General features: G+C 37.2%; 1 protein-coding gene across 1 annotated transcript; it reads left to right on the forward strand.

The window, feature by feature from the left end:
- The first annotated feature begins 801 nt into the window (after nucleotides 1-801).
- LOC117402836 (heat shock protein HSP 90-beta) lies at nucleotides 802-21,935 on the forward strand. The gene is made up of 12 exons (XM_059024310.1): nucleotides 802-955; nucleotides 2,383-2,526; nucleotides 2,685-2,891; nucleotides 3,077-3,236; nucleotides 16,827-16,960; nucleotides 17,061-17,372; nucleotides 17,530-17,695; nucleotides 18,009-18,199; nucleotides 19,514-19,661; nucleotides 19,878-20,146; nucleotides 20,756-21,089; nucleotides 21,306-21,935. Exons 2-12 carry the CDS (start codon nucleotides 2,383-2,385, stop codon nucleotides 21,416-21,418), a joined length of 2,178 nt encoding a protein of 725 aa, XP_058880293.1. The 5' UTR covers nucleotides 802-955; the 3' UTR covers nucleotides 21,419-21,935.
- The last annotated feature ends 233 nt before the right edge of the window (nucleotides 21,936-22,168 follow it).

Genomic DNA, 22,168 nt, shown 5'->3' on the forward strand with positions numbered 1-22,168 from the left:
AGCTTGGTAACTGTAGGGCTACATTGACAGGCAGGTGATGTCACAAAATAGGCGGGGTTTCCATGGAAGGTGCTGGAAAAGCCTTAGCACACCCACGTATGCAGTCATCGTATCCATCCGATGCAGTAAATAGTCCCAATCTAATATATATATATATATATATATATATATATATATATATATATATATTTTATATATACACATATATATATATACATATATAGTCGTCTTATTCATTGGGGGGTGGGGGTGTTTACAAAGTATTTAAATGCATTATTCAGTGGCTCACTAAGGATGGGAAATGTATATGACTATGGCTTTGACAGGGTAACAGCATCAACTTGGGTAAACACCGTTATTAAATTAAAGATAAACATTGTACAAATATTTGTGAAAAAATGCAAACAATGCTTTTTCTAACATACAAAAAAAACTGTTAATATATTGCTATTTTGTATGATATACAACTTGTCAATAGTTACATTTTGATTCTACCCTTACAAAAAATATATCCCTATTGAGTTTATTATATGCAGTATTTATTCGTAACATCAAACGCCCGATCACAGGTAACAAGTGTAACTATTACTACATTGCAGTGGAAACTATTTTGTAAGTGTTTTATCACCATTATTATTATTACTATTGCAATATCCCCTGCTATCTTTCTGCAATGCTTTTGTTAATTTGGTTATATTGCGGAACCAATGTTTAAGACAGCGCTTTATAACAATGACTATGAATGAAAGCAGTATAGGTGGTACTACTAACTTGAACAAACTGAAATGCGTGCTGGTTCCTTTAAGCGAAGGGATACAACCGCTCGTGAAGCGACTATAAAGACTACCTCGATTTAAAAGGAAATCCCTTTCAATTTTCTAGCGTTAGAGGGCTAAGGGATAGCAGAGAAAGCTGTCAACGATTGTTCTAAGAAACCATCAAGAAATCAGACAAGGTATGTTTATTTTTCAATGTAATCGTATTTAAGAATATAGGTAGATGTATATTGGCGTAGAATCAAATTAAGAATCAAAGCGCTTAGAATTGAAAAAACGAGCGTGAAAAAAGCCGGTATCTGAGTATCACGCGGTAGAAATACCGACTTATTTATCAAACAAAGAAATTATATATATATATATATATATATATATATATATATATATATATATATATATATATATATATATAAATAAAAATACATTTTCAATATATCTGTTAAGTCTCAATGTAATATTTTTCTACATTGTAATCTAAAAGGCTTTAGTCCTAAAAGCATCGTGATTTTTAAGTCTATGTTAGAATTTCAGAAGGCCCCCCTTTTGTTAAATGTTGCTGCGGTTAGTGACAAGATATATTTTTATAGCCGATTGTTACCTTTTATCCGTATTGCGATTCTCCCCATTGTCTTGCGACAGTTCTGTGCTTTAGTATTATGTAATACTGTCCCTCCTCCTCATCACCACATCTCTTGGGCCTTGGTTTTGGTCATGGATATTCCATTCAAAACGGTGCTTGAATATCAAGATTTGTTTGGGGAACATATCTGCGCTTGCAGTTGAGATTTTTTTTTGTTTGTTTTTGTTAAAGGTGACATTGATTTCGGTTTTAATATGCTCATGCCTATGTTTCTATTTTTGGAAACTGCGTAACCTTGGCAAAGTCAGATTTGTGATCGATTGTGTTTGTTTTTTATTTTGATTTTTTTGTTTAGTTTTAAAATACTGCGTTACTTCTTTTCGTATTTCTTTAATCACGATTTTGTTGCGGCCCGACTAATCTTACCCACGTGTTGACCGTTAAAGTGCTTTGTGTGCGTCGCCATATTCCGCACTGACGTAACTTCCTGCAGTAGAAAAGTCAAGATGGCCAGAATGATTCTGCAGAAAGGGAACAAAATGGAGTTTTTGCTTGTGTACTTAAATGTGTTAGTTTTATATTGAGATACTTTTTATAACAATTATAATACGATTTTTAGTTTGAAAGCTGAGGTTTAGATTTTTTAGGACCCTGGAAGTGGGTAAAACAATGCGACATTCAGTTTGTCATCGTTTTGATAGTCAACATATCAGTCGTCGATATCTAGCACACCTGTGCATATTTGAAGCCAAACCAAAACGTAGCTTGTTTTGTAATCCGTATTACAGGCCGCCCCCCCCCCCCCCCCCACCTTTTTGAGGATAAGTTTCATTATCTGTAAGGCATGTGGTATTTGTTACGGTAAAATTAACTACAAGTTTTATATTTAGTTTAAAAATGTTACATTGATTATTTAAAGTTTACGCATGCCTAACGTAACTAAATCACCCCCCCCCCAACTTGAAGGGAGTAAGCTGTTGCGCTGAAACCAAGTACTGTTAATTGTAGCATTTCTTTTCCTTTTAGATGCCAGAAGACGTGCGTCAAGATGAGGAGGTGGAGACTTTCGCCTTCCAGGCTGAAATTGCTCAGCTTATGTCTCTAATCATCAATACCTTTTATTCCAACAAGGAAATTTTCCTCAGGGAGATTATTTCTAATGCCTCTGACGTGAGTACCTTTTGTGTCTAATTAGTTGTTGTAGATGTTTAAATGTATGAAGAGAATTGGGAAATGCAACTTGTGCCCAATGAAGAGAAATTTTATATAATTCTTTTTGCAGGATTAATTTAATTCTCACCCCCCCCCCCCCCCCCCCATGTCTTTAGGCTCTGGACAAAATCAGATATGAAAGCTTGACAGACCCTACCAAGATGGACAGCGGAAAGGAGCTGAAGATTGACATAATTCCCAACAAGCATGAGCGTACCCTCACTCTTATGGACACTGGAATTGGTATGACCAAGGCTGACCTCATCAACAACTTGGGAACCATCGCCAAGTCTGGCACCAAGGCTTTTATGGAGGCCCTGCAGGTATCCTATTACTCAAAGTATTCCAGTACATCATTGCAACTCTTAATTCGGTACTTCTTTTTTTATTATTGTTTTTGTTCACTTGGCTGACCGCTACTTCCAGATCCTTATGAGAGAATGCAGTCATTATGTAACATCAGTTATATTGGATTCGTGTTTTAATCTGTAATGACTTGTTTTTTCAGGCTGGTGCTGACATATCTATGATTGGTCAGTTTGGTGTTGGTTTCTACTCTGCCTACTTGGTTGCAGAGAAGGTTGTGGTTGTCACCAAGCATAACGATGATGAACAATACATCTGGGAGTCCTCTGCTGGAGGTTCTTTCACTGTTAAAGTTGACACTGGTAAGTAATATAGAAGAGAAGTTTTATAACAGAAGCTGCTAAATAGCATGTCAGGTCTTTGATGGAAGGATTTCTGACTGGATAGCTTTCTTGTATGCTGCATAGTGATCCCAATACCTTTTTTATATATATATATATATATATATATATATATATATATATATATATATATATATATATATATATATATATATATATATATATATATATATATATATATATATAAAAAATAAATGTGCGTATGTAAGGTGGTTAAGATTAGAAGGGCATCTGGATTTAATGTTAAGATGGCATGCCATTTCTATTTTAAAGCTATTTTTACCAAAGTAAGAACTTGTATGTTTATAGATATTTAGATCTGGTGTAGTTCCTTTACAGTATTGCAGGACCCGAGTGGCTAATGGATGTAAAAATCCACTGACCCCGACATACATCCTGCTCGCCTAGTATGAACTTTGTTGATTGTTCACCTAAAATGCAGTTTGTGATGTGTGCTTAATATTAAAGGGAAACGGCAACAAGCAACTGTCATAACATGTGAATTGCATTAATTGTGACCATTGAACAGGCCATAGTTAGAAGAAAAAACAAACAAACTGTAAAACCAATAGATATTGCAAAGACTTTTAAGAACAATAGTGGGTTGTCATAGTTGTGTCATCACAGCACATTTGCAGTTCCATCTGTGTACATAAGGATACTTATATGAATTAGTGTACAAATCAACAAACACATTTAAAATTGTGCTTGTCGCTACATAAAGCTGTCAGACACTTGCTAAAGAGTGTTACTACTGGATTATGTGATGGTTACATATTAACATTGATTGCTTCAGTTCATGTGTTGATTTAAAACCTGTTTAAATTAGCAACAGTTGCAGTACAAGTATGTGCTTAAGTGAATCCCACTAGTGTTAAAATATGGCATGTATATTGATGGACTGTATTGACAGAAGTTACAATATTCTTTACTTGGGTTGTTTCAAATGTGGTGCTGGATGCTACAGACCGTTCATGTTTTGTAATCTGACTATTGAGCACAGTTCTCACAATGAAACCAGATGTTGAGATGTTTGGTAAGTAAACTGTCTTGCTGAGTAGTGCTTGGTGCTGATAGGTTGAAACAATAAACACCTGCCCTCGCATGGCAATGCTTAGTGCTTAATTGGTAGGGGTGAGACGATTCATTGTGTATCGATGCATCGCGATACTTCAATGCGGTACAATACACCTTCATGTATCGTGATACAAGCGTGAATGAAATGAGTAGCTAATGCCACATTTATTAAACTGTAAATCATGAAAGAAAGCCTTGGTTGTTTGAATGTAAATTCCACTTGATCCCAGACATATCCCATTGTGCAATGAGCCAGCCAGACGCTTCTGGAATTAAGTGGGAGTAGAGGAAACAATGTTTCTTTTTCTGTATTCCATTGCTAGCAACTAAAGGCTTCGAACAGGCTGCTGAAGTGCTGCCTGGCCAAAGGGAGTTGAGACCGCTATGATTCTGGCCAGTGGGAGTGTAGAGGAGGCGGAGATGGCCTGTCTTGTTTGTGGACAGAGGAACGAGGAAGCGCAGTGTCTGTAAAAGCTTGCTGCTATGGCTAATTTTACTAAAGTTACTAGTGTCACGTTTTCACTTTTCACGTTCTCTTTTATTATATTATTTGCTCTGCACACACTCTTAACTCAGGGGAGACGTTAAGGAGGACAGAGATGTTTAAAACTCCTAGTGGTTTATGTTCGAGCACTGGACGAGCGGTGTGTCCTTAAAACCTTTTTATTTAATCAAGAAAATCACTCAGACTCATTTATTCAAAGTTTTACGAATCAGAGCAACATCAGCGCTCCTTCGTTTTATTAAAATGCCTTTAATATTGGTTTAGTAGTTTGCGCATACTACCAAAACCCGAAAACATGTAACAATAATTAGCAATCCTAAGTTTATTACAAGCTTCAGCATTTAATACTTCAATAACATAATACAATTATATGTATTCAGTGCAGCCCTCAGGCTGGTTAAGCACAAAGCCTACAAGCACCCACTGCTATTTTTTAGCACATTCAATATAACACTCTTAATACTAAAACATTGTTTCAAAACCTCATAGCAATATAACCAATAAATGCGAGATAACAATATTACCATTAATATGCTTACCTCCCATTATAAGGAAGAGTAGCGTGAACAAAAGAGAAGGACTGTTCTGTAGAGATCTGCAAAGGATGGACCACACATAGCTCTGCCAAGCTTGATTGTGGTGCCCTAGTGTGATCAGCCCAGGGTTTTTATACAATTTTCGTCCCATTGAAAGCAATGGGAGGCCCCAATTAGCTCCAATCATCAATCTATATTGACAGTCCTTATCTCTTGGCAAACAGTAATCTCTAAAGAAGTTAACCAACTCTTCAGACTCAATTGGAGTCATATGCCAACAAATCAACACTAGCCCATGTTCTCATCCACTCATTCTTGGCCCCCCTCCTTTCATCTGAAAAGTTAGGTGAAGCAGAGTTCACAAAATCCCTGCTACCTTGATTCACTACTTAATATGGGTGCATTGTAAAAAGGAGTGGTGTTTTAAATATATGCAACACCAATATAAGAAAAGTGGTGTTTTTTGAATATATGCAACACCAATAGTTATATCATAATATAGCAGTTATAGTTATAATGATTATAATTGATTACATGAACTTGGCTTTCAAAAATATATTCCCTCATGTCATCTCACTCTCAAATTAATTTCATTCTTTCCTTACAGGTGTGTGTTTAGCAGGTATTATAGGGAACTTCTATCTTATATCTTTTTAATGTAGAGTTTTCTCCTTATGGAAAACCTAACTATTTTACTGAGCTGTAAAGCTGTAATGTTTTTCTCCTATGGGCCCCTGGTAGCTTGAACTTAATTGACATCCAGATGACCCTGTATTTTTCAGCTATACACATACTGGCTAAAACCAGCTTGCTGAAGACACCTCTTTTCTTGCCAAGTTTAATAGTGATTAATGTTCCCTAGAACTTTCCTTACACCTGTATCTTACATGCTTGTTCCGCCCGGCAACTAACTATCTTAGGTGCTAAGACCATCCGTCCTAACTCCCTATTTTTGCAGTCCGGCCCGATACTATAAGCCTTCTGATAAAAAAATTCCGGCTTCTTCCCACCAAAGAGGCCTTCCAGCAGCTAATATTAATTTCTCCAAGGGCAGGCTGATAGAGAGTTCAAGAAGACAGGTCACATAGAGTTTACTCTCCTAAAACCGATCTCCTGCTTTTATTCTTCATTATTTATTCAATCCTTTTATTTTGTATTTTAAACACAACATCTTTTTATGCTGCGTCTTTTAACTTCAGAGTCAAACTAGTACATTACTTCTTATAGCGTATGGCTGCTAACCTTATTACTTTCTGCTAGCAGCAGTATATCCGCAATATTACAATAGGATTTTATTCAATTTTTCTGCTCTCTAGTTGTGGTGTATCTTCTGACAATGCTTATTTTTCTTAAGTTATAGTCTGCTTTTACTCTAGGTTGTTCTTACTCACCTACTTATTTTAAAACTGAATTACAAGCAGAAACCTACTCAAAGCGAGGTCTTTTAATCCTTTTCTGTTTTTCTCTTTCCCTTAAGAATACTCCTAACTCCTTTTCCCTTTATATTCAGAAGTTATAATTCTTGAATGTAAGCACACAGTAATTCTTTTCATTGAATTAGGACTCAGTTTTTAACTATGCTCATCTTGATAGAAAACAGCTTCAGGTATGCTATCATATTAAGCAAAGTGAATCATATGATCTTATACATAAAAATTGTTCATAGTATTTCATACTAACAATAATTATCACTACCTATGATTATATGTTACCACAACAATCTATACCTTTTAAAACAAGCATATTAACATACATTTATTAGTACAGCATTACTCTGTAGTCAAGCTGAAAAGTCTTAACAGAGATTTCAGCACTAAATTCTGGGAATCGTGCCAATTTTAATAAGAGACTGCTCAAGGCCGGCCAGTGTATCAAGTTGTACCAGATTCTGTTATACGGTCTTACAGAGAGAGCACTTTACAGTATTTGTTACAGACTAAAGATTATTCAAACATTACAAATGGTTACAGCACATATCATCTCATTAATACATTTCATTTTTAAATCATCCAGTCCGTGTCCAATGTTTCAGCTCGTTCCCAGCAGGACTCCACTTCTGTCTTGGGTTCAGCTCGGGTCGGCTCTGCAAACACCACAATACCTATTTTGCTCTACATTATTAGTGGGCAGACTTAATACAACTGAATCTGAATCAATCGAGGAGCCCTGAACTCTAGCCACTGAAATTCTCCATGCAAAGGAATCCAATTTCTTACTACACATAATAACTGGTTCGGGGTCAGCCGTGACAGATCCCCCTTCAGGTTCCTCGAGAGACTCAGATTCAAACACCGGCTCCTGCTCCTCATAAAGAACACGAACAGAGGAAAGCCAAGGTGCAGTATAACAACATTGTTCACATGTTTTTTTTTTATTCTCATTATTCTTGTTATATTAAATATTTCAAACAGTTTCCAGAATCCCTGCTGCTTTATGAAATGGATGTTTGTCATTCCCTGCTCATAAATATATGTCTGTCTATACAGTAGGGTCTGCTGGAAAAGTATTTAAATATCATCCTATGTAAATGAATCCCTATAAATCACCGGGTCATAAGGAACCTGTTCAGCAATTTCCAATGCTTATGCTATGGGTTCTTGCTTATTTATTTTATTTTATATTATAATTTTTAAATGTATTTTTATTATTATTATTATTCTCTTGGAAATCAGCTCGTAACAGAGAAAAAAGTGCTTGCTTCTCCTTCAATGACCTGTTTCATCGTTTGATTATTTATTCACAAGGTCTCTATTGAAATATGAGTGCAAGTTTTTCTTTGTCTTATTACAAGCAGATATATCTGTTAAAATGAATATATCGCCGAGACTTAAAGAATAAACTTCCACATTTCTTGATGTTATTTTATCAATTGATGTTACAAAAACCCATAGTTGTTAATCAATTATATATAATCACTAAAACCAAGACAGGCTAAAAGTTATTTTTTCAAACGTATAACATTTCATTGCTTGCAATAGCATACCTATTAACTTCTTCCACTATACCTGCACCTAAAGAGTTAAAGTGGCTCTCAGCTGACTTGTTTATCAGTGTTGTCATGGTTTCCAAGCAAGGTTCACTCCTTTCAGTTCTGGTTACAGACTTACAAAAGTTAGTATATATTTAAGACACAAAGACCAAGCTTCTTATCTTTTCCATTTGTCAAAAACACCCAGAGTACATCAAAACTGAATTTAAGAAAGTGTTAAAAGAAAAAAATATTCATTGTACTTTTTTTTTCAATAGTTCTGCAATACAAAAGCTGCGTTCTGTGTTTCAAAAGCAAAGTGTATATTAACACACTTTCTCAATAAACAGTCATAAGCATTTTGTACTTTCCAAACTGCTCTCTTAAATCCCTATCATTCTCATTGCATGGTTTTGCTTTACCTGTCAAGTCAAGACAACAATTCTGTTACATTCCTTTTGCAAAAACAAAACACAAAAGCTTTAGTTTTATTTTAACGATGTAACCAGTAAAATAATCACATTTATAATATAAAAGTTTTTACTTTCATTACTGTTCAAATGTATTATTACTAATTATTTTTAAGTTTTATTCTTATTTTTGTTTTTCCAATTCATGTAATAAAATAAGATGAAACCATGCTAGGCTTTACTTATAACCATTACAGAATTACTAGTAAACTGCAATAACATTTTTCTTTTTAAATTGTTATAAACAGAATTACATTTATTTAATGTATACTCTAGAGTTAAATAGTATACTGTATATTTTCTTTTCCTTAATCATTGTCAAATGAATAAAGTCTTTGATTTTTCATGCAGTCTGTAATTCAAATATGTATTTGATTCTTAAAAACTCATTCATGAAAATATTTAATGAAATATTTCCAGGTGCAATTCTTACTTTGTTCCTTTTGGTTTCTGAATGTGTTGTAGGCAGGGCAAACATCTTCTGCAGATCTCCACAGTTTCAGCATGCAGTTCAGTCCACCATTAATCTCGCAACTGATGCAAAGTTCCCTTAAGTGCACTATGCAAGGCACCTGCTCCTTGATGAGCTGCCAGTACTATGGCTTGTCAGCTTGCTTTAGGGGGTACTATCCTTTTGCTTGTTTTAAACAGTCGGTATAGAATTCCCTGTTCCAGCTGGTATCTGTCCTCGTCCGGGGGGGAACTCAGACAACAGCTGGCTATCAGCTAGCAAATTGATCAGTTTTGCTGCTGATGCTCAAAAGGTCAAACTTTAATGACCCTGTACTGCTCCTTGCGCCAATTCATCAGAGCGATTATTTCCCACTATAGTTACTTCTTTCCCCTTCTGGTGACCTGCTATATGCTGAACACTGATCCTATTGCTCCTCAATGTTTCAATCTCTTTCCATATATTGGCATGCGCTATGGGCTTACCCTTATGGTCAGAGTAACCATTCTCTTTCCATGTTAGAGAGTGAATATTGAATGCTTGGGTGCAGTAACTTGAGTCTGTAATCAATAATATGGTCTCACTGGGCGTCCCCAAACTTTGAGCCATTTGTAATCCCTTCAATAGGGCTTTAGCTTCTGCTACTTAAGCGGATCGACCTGATACCACTTCAGAGTGGTGTTACGTTTCCTCATGAATTCCATTCCGATTTCTTCCGACGGATATCCCTATTCCACAAACTGGAATGGATCCATCTGAGAAGATTAACCAGTCAGGCACAAACGGCTGTCCTGCTGGGGCAGTTCATTCCTCCCATTTTTCAAACGGGGGAAGGTGAAGGAATTTACTTCTGAGGTTAGAGGCTAGCTCGGAGACGGTAGTGAAGATTATTCTAGGGTCTGCTAGCAAAGTGACCCATCTATCCCACCGTAATTTAAGCGCTTTCGTGTTTATCAGTGATCCCTTTGTTAGGGTAGCTAGACCTGGGGTATCACTGAAAACTTCAATAAGATCATCCTGAGCTAGGTTGAATAAGGACGGTGCTACTCTAGCAAGAGCGGTTAGCATCCTTTTTTCATAACAAAACTGCTGTTCTGTGAGGTGAAATTGAAACCCCAATTCTTTATTGGCATTTCATCCCCTTTATTTTTCACCCCTACTGCAGCTTGTTCACCAATATGGAAGTAGGCTTCCAAGGACTTACCACTGACTCGAGTGGTAATATCCTGCGCTTCTTGTATTAACGTCTTAAGCTGCGTTAGCCTAAGTTCGTCTTCTTCTATCCACGAGACCCCTTTCCCTCAGCGTTACCGTGGGAAATCTTTCGATACAACGGGGCTGCCAGGACTGAGTATCCTGTTACAGTGTTTCTCGCATAATTAAACAACCCCATCACGGCTTGGAGTTGCTTTATTGTTTTTGGGGAAGAAATACTGCTAACTTTTTCTTTAAAGGCTGTACTCAGCTTCATACCCTGATGCTTAATCTAATTTAATTTAATTCTAATTTATTTATTTATTTATTTATTTTATTTAAATGTATTAAATTATTTAATGTAATATAATTATTTGTTTCTGTATCATTATCTTTATTTATTCCAATATTTCAAATAATCTTCCACCTTCTCTATCATAATCTCAACTGCTTCTGCTGCTAATGGGTTAAAAATCAAACGTCTGCTATGTCTTTCACTCTATGTTATTTTAGGTCTGCTCTCTGTGCATTCCCGATCTCTGGGCTCTCCAAGACCCCCTCCTTATACTCACAAGCTGGTGCAGTCTGTGAGCTCTCTCTCTCTCTCCCTGCAGGTTACCGCACCTCTGGGTGAACTAAACATTCCTCACTTGCATTACAAGCAGAGGCTGTATCAAGGCTGCTAACACTGCTTCACTTAATTTTTTAACTGAATTCAGCATTCCTTCTCTAGGACTACATGAATCATAACAAATGCGGGTAACATATCAATTGCAGTTACATCACTTCTAAATTTACCTTTTTTTTTTTTTTTTTAAATCCAATCGTAACTTTCTTCCTGAATTATTAAACCGCTTGCATCAGACAGGGCTCTAACCACACCTCCTCCATGTAAGAGGTTTTCATTATTATTTATTTCTTGGCAGACATTAGCTGTAACAGCCAATAAATTATACATTGGTTGTCTAACGTATTCAGCGCTCTAAGTTTTTCAGAGTTTGTTACTTTCTGTGCTCGTATCCCTTTAGGACCTGATGATCGCAAGTCACATGAATTAGTGGGTGGAGCCGGTGCTCTCTCCTCTCTGCTAGTTGCAGCTTCCCAAGGCAGATTTACTGAGTTTTCTCTTGCAGTTTTTTTTTTCATCAGATTTATTCCTTTGCTTGCTTAACTTATTTTTCTTTCTTTCTTTGGACACATTAAGGCAAGTAACAGCTTACTTTCACATACTCGTTTTTTGTTAGCAGTTTCTTCCCCCATTTCTGACTCAGAGGAGGAAAGTTGAGACTCCATCTCATCCTGTTCCCCCCTATCCGAAGCGCTTTCCAGATTTCCATCAATATTCATTTCTCTGTCTATAGTCTGAGACAATCTGTTTATAACTGCATAAACCCTTTCTTCCACAAAATTATTTCAAGGAGTTTTTCTATGAATCTCCCTGCAGATGCCATTTAGAGTAGCCCGTTTTTCTATTTATAATAGCCCGTTCAACGCCCTCTTTTGCTAGACTTTATTTTACCGGAAGATTTGTGCACGAGTGAGGTTGCCGCATCTGGGGTTGCGTCACAACGTCGGGTTTCCGGAGTTTAAATGCCCATACGCAATTTACCTTACAAAATTACGTGATGGAATTAAAATGTTTAAACTATTTTAGTAACGCGTTTCAAAATGTTAAACAATTTTAATTTTTATTGGTCGATCGTATTTATTAGTGTTTTCTAGATTAGGTTTATTTTGTGGACCGTTTATTTCGCTCGCCCCACGTTTAGGGCGCCAACTGTCACGTTTTCACTTTTCACGTTCTCTTTTATTATATTTGCTCTGCACACACTCTTAACTCAGGGGAGACGTTAAGGAGGACAGAGATGTTTAAAACTCCTAGTGGTTTATGTTCGAGCACTGGACGAGCGGTGTGTCCTTAAAACCTTTTTATTTAATCAAGAAAATCACTCAGACTCATTTATTCAAAGTTTTACGAATCAGAGCAACATCAGCGCTCCTTCGTTTTATTAAAATGCCTTTAATATTGGTTTAGTAGTTTGCGCATACTACCAAAACCCGAAAACATGTAACAATAATTAGCAATCCTAAGTTTATTACAAGCTTCAGCATTTAATACTTCAATAACATAATACAATTATATGTATTCAGTGCAGCCCTCAGGCTGGTTAAGCACAAAGCCTACAAGCACCCACTGCTATTTTTTAGCACATTCAATATAACACTCTTAATACTAAAACATTGTTTCAAAACCTCATAGCAATATAACCAATAAATGCGAGATAACAATATTACCATTAATATGCTTACCTCCCATTATAAGGAAGAGTAGCGTGAACAAAAGAGAAGGACTGTTCTGTAGAGATCTGCAAAGGATGGACCACACATAGCTCTGCCAAGCTTGATTGTGGTGCCCTAGTGTGATCAGCCCAGGGTTTTTATACAATTTTCGTCCCATTGAAAGCAATGGGAGGCCCCAATTAGCTCCAATCATCAATCTATATTGACAGTCCTTATCTCTTGGCAAACAGTAATCTCTAAAGAAGTTAACCAACTCTTCAGACTCAATTGGAGTCATATGCCAACAAATCAACACTAGCCCATGTTCTCATCCACTCATTCTTGGCCCCCCTCCTTTCATCTGAAAAGTTAGGTGAAGCAGAGTTCACAAAATCCCTGCTACCTTGATTCACTACTTAATATGGGTGCATTGTAAAAAGGAGTGGTGTTTTAAATATATGCAACACCAATATAAGAAAAGTGGTGTTTTTTGAATATATGCAACACCAATAGTTATATCATAATATAGCAGTTATAGTTATAATGATTATAATTGATTACATGAACTTGGCTTTCAAAAATATATTCCCTCATGTCATCTCACTCTCAAATTAATTTCATTCTTTCCTTACAGGTGTGTGTTTAGCAGGTATTATAGGGAACTTCTATCTTATATCTTTTTAATGTAGAGTTTTCTCCTTATGGAAAACCTAACTATTTTACTGAGCTGTAAAGCTGTAATGTTTTTCTCCTATGGGCCCCTGGTAGCTTGAACTTAATTGACATCCAGATGACCCTGTATTTTTCAGCTATACACATACTGGCTAAAACCAGCTTGCTGAAGACACCTCTTTTCTTGCCAAGTTTAATAGTGATTAATGTTCCCTAGAACTTTCCTTACACCTGTATCTTACATGCTTGTTCCGCCCGGCAACTAACTATCTTAGGTGCTAAGACCATCCGTCCTAACTCCCTATTTTTGCAGTCCGGCCCGATACTATAAGCCTTCTGATAAAAAAATTCCGGCTTCTTCCCACCAAAGAGGCCTTCCAGCAGCTAATATTAATTTCTCCAAGGGCAGGCTGATAGAGAGTTCAAGAAGACAGGTCACATAGAGTTTACTCTCCTAAAACCGATCTCCTGCTTTTATTCTTCATTATTTATTCAATCCTTTTATTTTGTATTTTAAACACAACATCTTTTTATGCTGCGTCTTTTAACTTCAGAGTCAAACTAGTACATTACTTCTTATAGCGTATGGCTGCTAACCTTATTACTTTCTGCTAGCAGCAGTATATCCGCAATATTACAATAGGATTTTATTCAATTTTTCTGCTCTCTAGTTGTGGTGTATCTTCTGACAATGCTTATTTTTCTTAAGTTATAGTCTGCTTTTACTCTAGGTTGTTCTTACTCACCTACTTATTTTAAAACTGAATTACAAGCAGAAACCTACTCAAAGCGAGGTCTTTTAATCCTTTTCTGTTTTTCTCTTTCCCTTAAGAATACTCCTAACTCCTTTTCCCTTTATATTCAGAAGTTATAATTCTTGAATGTAAGCACACAGTAATTCTTTTCATTGAATTAGGACTCAGTTTTTAACTATGCTCATCTTGATAGAAAACAGCTTCAGGTATGCTATCATATTAAGCAAAGTGAATCATATGATCTTATACATAAAAATTGTTCATAGTATTTCATACTAACAATAATTATCACTACCTATGATTATATGTTACCACAACAATCTATACCTTTTAAAACAAGCATATTAACATACATTTATTAGTACAGCATTACTCTGTAGTCAAGCTGAAAAGTCTTAACAGAGATTTCAGCACTAAATTCTGGGAATCGTGCCAATTTTAATAAGAGACTGCTCAAGGCCGGCCAGTGTATCAAGTTGTACCAGATTCTGTTATACGGTCTTACAGAGAGAGCACTTTACAGTATTTGTTACAGACTAAAGATTATTCAAACATTACAAATGGTTACAGCACATATCATCTCATTAATACATTTCATTTTTAAATCATCCAGTCCGTGTCCAATGTTTCAGCTCGTTCCCAGCAGGACTCCACTTCTGTCTTGGGTTCAGCTCGGGTCGGCTCTGCAAACACCACAATACCTATTTTGCTCTACATTATTAGTGGGCAGACTTAATACAACTGAATCTGAATCAATCGAGGAGCCCTGAACTCTAGCCACTGAAATTCTCCATGCAAAGGAATCCAATTTCTTACTACACATAATAACTGGTTCGGGGTCAGCCGTGACACTAGTTTTTGTATTCAAGCGCTATATATTTGTCTTGAGCATTTTATTTTGTATAAACAGATAACTGTTCTTTTTTTGTTTTATAAGTTAATGTATTGCTCTCCTTTTGAATGTTTCTGTATTATAATCCGGTGTAAATGATTCTCTCTCTCTCTCTCTCTCGATTTTTAGATATAGATGAGATGTCATTTGTGAGGGAGGATAGGCTATAAGAATTCAGGGTTCGACATTAACCATGGCCTGGCGGCCCAGGGCCGGTAGAGATCGCAGTTTGGCCTGTAGTTATAAAGCACCACAGACCCGACTGGGCCGGTTACATTTAACTAGTATAATAGAGATAGATAGATAGATATAGTGCACATGGCTTCTGTTTCATGAATCCAGGAAAATGAGCCAGTGTGCCAAAAAGCTGAAAACTAATTTACAAACCATTTTTAAACATAACTACAAACTAATCCTAACTTTTCCGCTGCACGTCATATTTGTTGTACAGTCAGAATCCGACTACATACCGAAGTGCTGTGTTGGCGGTACTTCGTTCCCGCGACATGGCAAATCCTTTTAATCTGCTTTTCTACAAAGCAACCAATAAGCCAAAAGGAAAGTGCTGAAATCAATAAATCATGAAGAAAGTAATTATGAAAAAAAATGAGACTAACATTTAGAGTGGACGCTTCATCTGGCTTCATTATGAAAGTGAAAGTGTCACGGTCTGCCTTGCTTGGCGTCAGTTTCCCAGACTTGCAGATAAAACAGCTTTATTTTCATTTACATCCTATCCAGTCTCGCAGTAAGATGTCCCGATCGACACACAGATATGTGATCGAATTGTCTAACTTTTTGATTTGGGATCCAATGTGTTCAGGTCAAAAATGCCATTCACGATCTTTCCAGGACTCCTTGGTATCACTCGGCAAGACTGGCTTTGACTTGGGAGAGGCTACACAATCATTAATTTAAATTTATTTCTAACCACATTTAAAAAATGCATAGAATAGTATATAAAATGTATATACTCAACCCTAACTTGAAAAATATAAATACTTGGTGATTTAAAATGTATGGTATAATAATCATTTATTGAGTTAGTTAAGTGATGCAATCAAAGACTTTATCTTTAGATATTTCTAAAACACGTGAACAAAGTTTGTACTTTAATAGTTATCAAACACCTTGCTTAATATTTCCTTTTTCAAATGTGGTAAGGAGATTTGGTTAAGTTAAATCTGATATGCCAGGAACTCTAGCTGACATACTGCTTTGTCTTTAAACTCAAACAAGTGCTATACTACTTAGTGGTAAATGTGTATAATTGATTTTCAATTGAATATGTTTATAGATCTGAAATAAGTCCATCAAGCAGAGATGAGTTTTTCATAAGTATCGTGATGCAGATCGTATCGTGATACATATTGTATCGTGACCTTGGTGTATCGTCTCACCCCTACTAATTGGTTAAAACATTAAGTGCCAGACCCCACATGGCAATGCTAATTGGTTGAAACCATTGATTCATGACATTGCAGGCAGAATAGATCTATTCTGCTCATACATACAGGTTAACAAGAAGAATTGAGAGGGAGTGCTGGAGGTGCAATCCCAGATGCTGAGTGGGGTGGTGCTGCAACTCCAGCGCCCCCTTTTCCTGTGTCCTTGAGCACCAATAAAACTGAAATTAAAATGGCTGCGCCACTGTATGTGGAATGTACCTGCTCCAGACCAAATTAACCTGCATTTGGTGGGTGCTAATTTTGAACCTTGGTATTGGTATAGTAATGTTATTTTGCCTGCAGGTGAGCCCATTGGTCGAGGTACTAAGGTCATCTTGCACTTGAAGGAAGACCAGACAGAATACATTGAGGACAAGCGGGTCAAGGAGGTTGTCAAGAAACACTCTCAGTTTATTGGATACCCCATCACCTTATATGTAAGTATTTAACAAACTCTAGATGCATGTTCTGGGATGTACCCATATTGCAGCTGTGTATTTCTAGATCACCAACAAGTAATTTTACTTGAATCCATAGGTGGAAAAAGAGCGTGAAAAGGAAATCAGCGATGATGAAGCAGAAGAGGAAAAGACCGAGAAGGAAGAAAAGAAAGAGGATGAAGAGGGAGATGAAGAGAAGCCAAAAATTGAGGATGTTGGCTCTGATGATGAGGAGGACTCTAAGGACAAGAAGAAGAAGAAGAAAATCAAGGAGAAGTACATTGACCAAGAGGAGCTGAACAAGACCAAGCCCATCTGGACCAGAAATCCTGATGACATCACAACAGAGGAATACGGAGAGTTCTACAAGAGCCTCACCAATGACTGGGAGGACCATCTTGCGGTTAAGGTTAGTTCTTTGGCTGGCTGGTGAAATTATTAAACGCCAGTATTTATTTTGAAATCCAAGCATGGTGCATTTGAAAAGGAATTTAAACCAACTCTTGAAGCTTTGTATATTTCATCAAAAATCTAAACTCGGATTAATTGGTCTCTTGCTTTCCCAGCATTTTTCTGTTGAGGGTCAGCTGGAGTTCCGTGCCCTGCTTTTCATTCCACGACGTGCTCCCTTTGACCTTTTCGAGAACAAGAAAAAGAAGAATAACATCAAGCTATACGTAAGGAGGGTTTTCATAATGGACAGCTGTGAAGAGCTCATCCCAGAATACCTGAGTAAGAATAATTGTATAGATGGTCTTGATCTGTTTGTCAGTCACATTCACCTACTCTTATAGTTGGCTTAACTAGCCATTTATCGATGTAACACTTGCTTCATCCACAATTTCTTAAATTAAATGCATTTTAATGACTACTAGAATTGTCACTTTTATACTAAAATCCACAAGTTATTGTGATTTGCACACTATTTCAGATAGTACTGTCAATTGCTCAGTGCACAACAACAAATTAAACGTTATTCCTAGTCAACATCTGGTGTGCCACAAGTGCAGAAACTGACTTCTTCATTTTAAATGTTTTCTCCTAGACTTTGTTCGTGGTGTTGTCGATTCTGAAGACTTGCCCTTGAACATCTCCAGAGAAATGCTGCAACAGAGCAAAATCCTGAAGGTTATTCGCAAGAATATAGTTAAGAAATGCATGGAACTCTTTGTTGAGCTGGCTGAGGACAAAGAAAACTACAAGAAGTTATATGATGGCTTCTCCAAGAACCTGAAGGTATTTGATCTTAACTTGGATAACAAGTGTACTAGTGTGGTTGTAGATGGTTTAGTTTCATAATGTGTTAAATATAGTAATTAGTTGTATGAACTTTTGTAGCTATGACATTTGTGTTCCGCATTTTCCATTTTTTTTGTATACAGTCAAACCCATTTACAGCGTACCTGGGATATAACGTACACACTGATATAAAGAACCAGTATAATGGAACTGAATAAATCGTATTAAATCCTGTTTAAATTCTCCTTTTAGTACATACTCTGATGGTGCATACTTCCTGTTACGCACGCACCGCGATGGCACGCAGTGGTCTGTGCTGTGCATATTGTGTACTTGTAGGCCTGCTTGCTGTTTTGAACTTGACCTTGCTCTCTAACTTATGCAGTATTATCAGGGCCAGCGCTAAACGATCGTCTTAAGGAGAAACTACATTATTGGAGAAATCATAAAGGGACGAAAGTCGTCAATGTTGTCAAAGAGCTCAAGTTTAAAAAGCAGTTGTTGTCCTGAGGCTTTGTCCACAACATAAGCAAAAAAATCAACAACCAAGTTCAAAACCGATTTACCTGAACTCTAGCCCAACAGTTGGAGCGTCCAGATTGCCGTAATGAAACCGAGGTTTGTTGGATGACTGTCCCAGAAACCACTGTCATGTATACACATTCTTTCTTTTTTTCCCCTCGTAAATGTTGTTCATTTTCATTGAACACGGGAGCAGAACGGAGGAGTTACGAGAAAGTGCTTAAGTAATCGCAAGGGGAATAATTCATACGGAGGAAAATATGCTCACGCCATAGTAAATAAATTAGATGGTCATTTGCACAAAGGGAAAATCTGGGGCGGATGGGGATAAATTCAGTATTAATTGAAACATCTGGAAATCCGGTAAAGTATACACACTTTACATGTGGACTACAATGCGTAGCGGTTCTGGTTTCTGGTTAAGTTTAATGACCCAGGCATGTGTGATGAAGCAGATTCTGCAAGTCAAGGCCGCATTTTCCCCAAGTTTACTGGTACTTTGCTAACATTTGGACAATCACTGTGCTGATGGAATACATGACACAAAACAAGCCTGGTTTAGTTGCCTTTAGTCGTAAAAAGAATTGACAGAACTGGACGGTCCAAGCCAGGAAACGCGTCAAATCACACTGGACATTTTCATCAGTGCGTTCCATAAGTTTTCACCAACTAAAGCATTGCTATTTTCTGTCTTTTTTATTTTTTTTATAAATCCTGTTTGGTAAAATTTGGAATAAACCAGAATGCAGAACGTTACTGATTGCACTTTTTTTTTCTTCCTTCTCCTAGCTTGGTATCCATGAAGATTCCCAGAACCGCAGGAAGCTGTCGGAGCTGTTGAGGTACCACAGCTCTCAGTCTGGGGATGAGATGACCTCTCTGACGGAGTACATCTCCCGCATGAAGGAGAACCAGAAATGCATCTACTACATCACTGGTAAGGGAGTGTTTTGAATAGAACAGTCAACATTCTTTTGGTGACCTGAGTGGTGCATGTTCAAATTCACTTGCAATAGGCTTACTGAGTGTATACCATGCTCTAAATTTAAACGAAGATGTAGATAGTTTAGGTGTACATATCAAGCAGCTACTCTCCTGAACAAGTTGCATTTCTGACCCGAGCTCGCTTGCGCTCTCTCTCTCTCTCTCTCAGGTGAGAGCAAGGACCAAGTTGCGAACTCTGCATTTGTTGAGCGTGTGCGCAAGCGTGGCTTTGAGGTGATCTACATGACGGAACCCATTGATGAGTATTGTGTACAGCAGCTGAAGGAGTTTGATGGGAAGACTTTAGTCTCTGTCACCAAGGAGGGACTGGAACTTCCAGAGGATGAAGAGGAGAAGAAAAAAATGGAGGAAGACAAGACTAGATTTGAGAACCTCTGCAAACTCATGAAGGAGATCCTGGACAAAAAAGTTGAAAAAGTAAGGGTTTTGTGGTTTCCTAAATAACTTTTGTATATATATATATATATATATATATATATATATATTTTTATATATATATATATATATTTTTATTCTTATATATGGTTCTAAAGAGAGAATTGTGTATCCTTCTGTCTCGCATCATAGTGACACAACTGAAGATTCTTTGCAAAGGTACTGAAGTATCGGTGTGATACTGGTTCAGTTTTTCGTTTTTTTTTTTCGTTTTTTTTTTTTTTTTCTTTGAAGGTATTTTTGTTTTCACCAGAGTGCCAGCTTGTGATCCTTGCAAAAATAGGATCTTGAGGTTGCTGTGTTAAATGGCTGTATACAGTAGAACAGATGGGTGTTTTTTTTTGGATGGGTTAAGTCTCTGCTATAACTAATGGAATGAGTGTTCCTGGTTGTACTGTCCATGGGTGTGGCGCATCCTGTGTTTATGCTATGCCAACAGATTTGATCAGAGCTATATGAATGTATTGCTGATCTAATTTCTGAGCATCTTGTTTTAACGTAAAATACTGTGCATGTTGTGGATGGTTTAACTTGAAAGCCTTTTTAATGGCAGGAAATTACCAAGTTAACCTAAACTTGTTTCCTTTCCAGGTCACAGTGTCCAACCGCTTGGTCTCCTCTCCCTGCTGCATTGTCACCAGCACTTATGGCTGGACAGCAAACATGGAGAGAATCATGAAGGCTCAAGCACTTAGGGATAACTCTACCATGGGCTACATGATGGCCAAGAAGCACTTGGAGATCAATCCTGACCACCCAATTGTTGAAACCCTGAGGCAGAAGGCTGAAGCAGACAAAAATGACAAGGCTGTGAAGGACCTGGTCATCCTCCTGTTTGAGACTGCTCTGCTGTCCTCTGGCTTCTCGCTTGAAGATCCTCAGACTCACTCAAATCGTATCTACAGGATGATCAAACTCGGTCTTGGTAAGTTAACAAGATGGTAATTCCAGGGCCTAATTTTCATCTGTTGCTTATCTTTTTATGATTGCTTGACTAACTGGTATAACAAATTAATGAGTGGTTCTTGTAAATTTTAAAAGCCCAGTAATTTTGTTCAAACTGCGTTCTAAATATAGGGCACTTAAATGACACCTGCATTGTAGCTGTTGAACATGGTTTTTATATGCCTTGCTTTTTCAGGCATTGATGATGATGAAGTGACGACAGAAGAACCAACCACTGCACCCATTCCTGATGAGATTCCACCTCTTGAAGGGGAGGACGATGCTTCCCGCATGGAGGAAGTAGACTAAAGACTTCAAAGCTAGCCTTTACCTCAATGTTGACTTTTTTATTTTATTTTAATTTTTGAAGAAATGCTGTTCTTGCAAATGTTTTTAAAGGGGCAGTAATCTGGCTAACACCTGGGAGTCCTGAAAAAATGCTGTACATTTTTTTAAACAGTGATGCTGTAAAGATTACAACCCAGTGTTGCCGTCCTGTATGCATTGTCTTTAAACTCCAAGTTAAATGCCATTGAGGTGCAGATTTAGCAGTTGGCATGCTGTGTTAAATTTTATCCTCTTGCGTTATTGAATGTTTAAAGGGACTGTTTGTAAAATTGGTGTGGCTCTCTTTCTGGATTCCTGGTGTTGCTTGATAGGGGAATTTAAATATTCAGTGCATCATGTACTGCTTGCATGGGGGAATAACCCCTTGGAATATCAGTGCTGTCTCTTAAATCATGCCCCAGAAGTAAGAAATGCCTGTGCTCAATCTGTTTTGTCCTTTCTGTTTTTTCAAAGAAATAAAGAAACCCTTTTAAACTCATCTTGTGTGACTGGATTACTGTTGCCTATATATTTTCTTTAGCCATTTCTTACATTTTAGTAGATAACACTGCAATGAAAACAGGTTTTTGATAGAATTGCAGGTCTGTAGCAACGAGGGATTTGAGTTTGATACTAAACCCTCAGATGTGCATTTTACTTGCCTTGCACATCTATATTGCAAGTCCACCTCCATTAAATTGTTGCCTTTTGTCAAAATAGAACCCAACTGGC

This window comes from Acipenser ruthenus, chromosome 5 (genome assembly GCF_902713425.1).
Source record: "Acipenser ruthenus chromosome 5, fAciRut3.2 maternal haplotype, whole genome shotgun sequence".
In the NCBI taxonomy this organism is placed as follows: Eukaryota; Metazoa; Chordata; class Actinopteri; order Acipenseriformes; family Acipenseridae; genus Acipenser; species Acipenser ruthenus.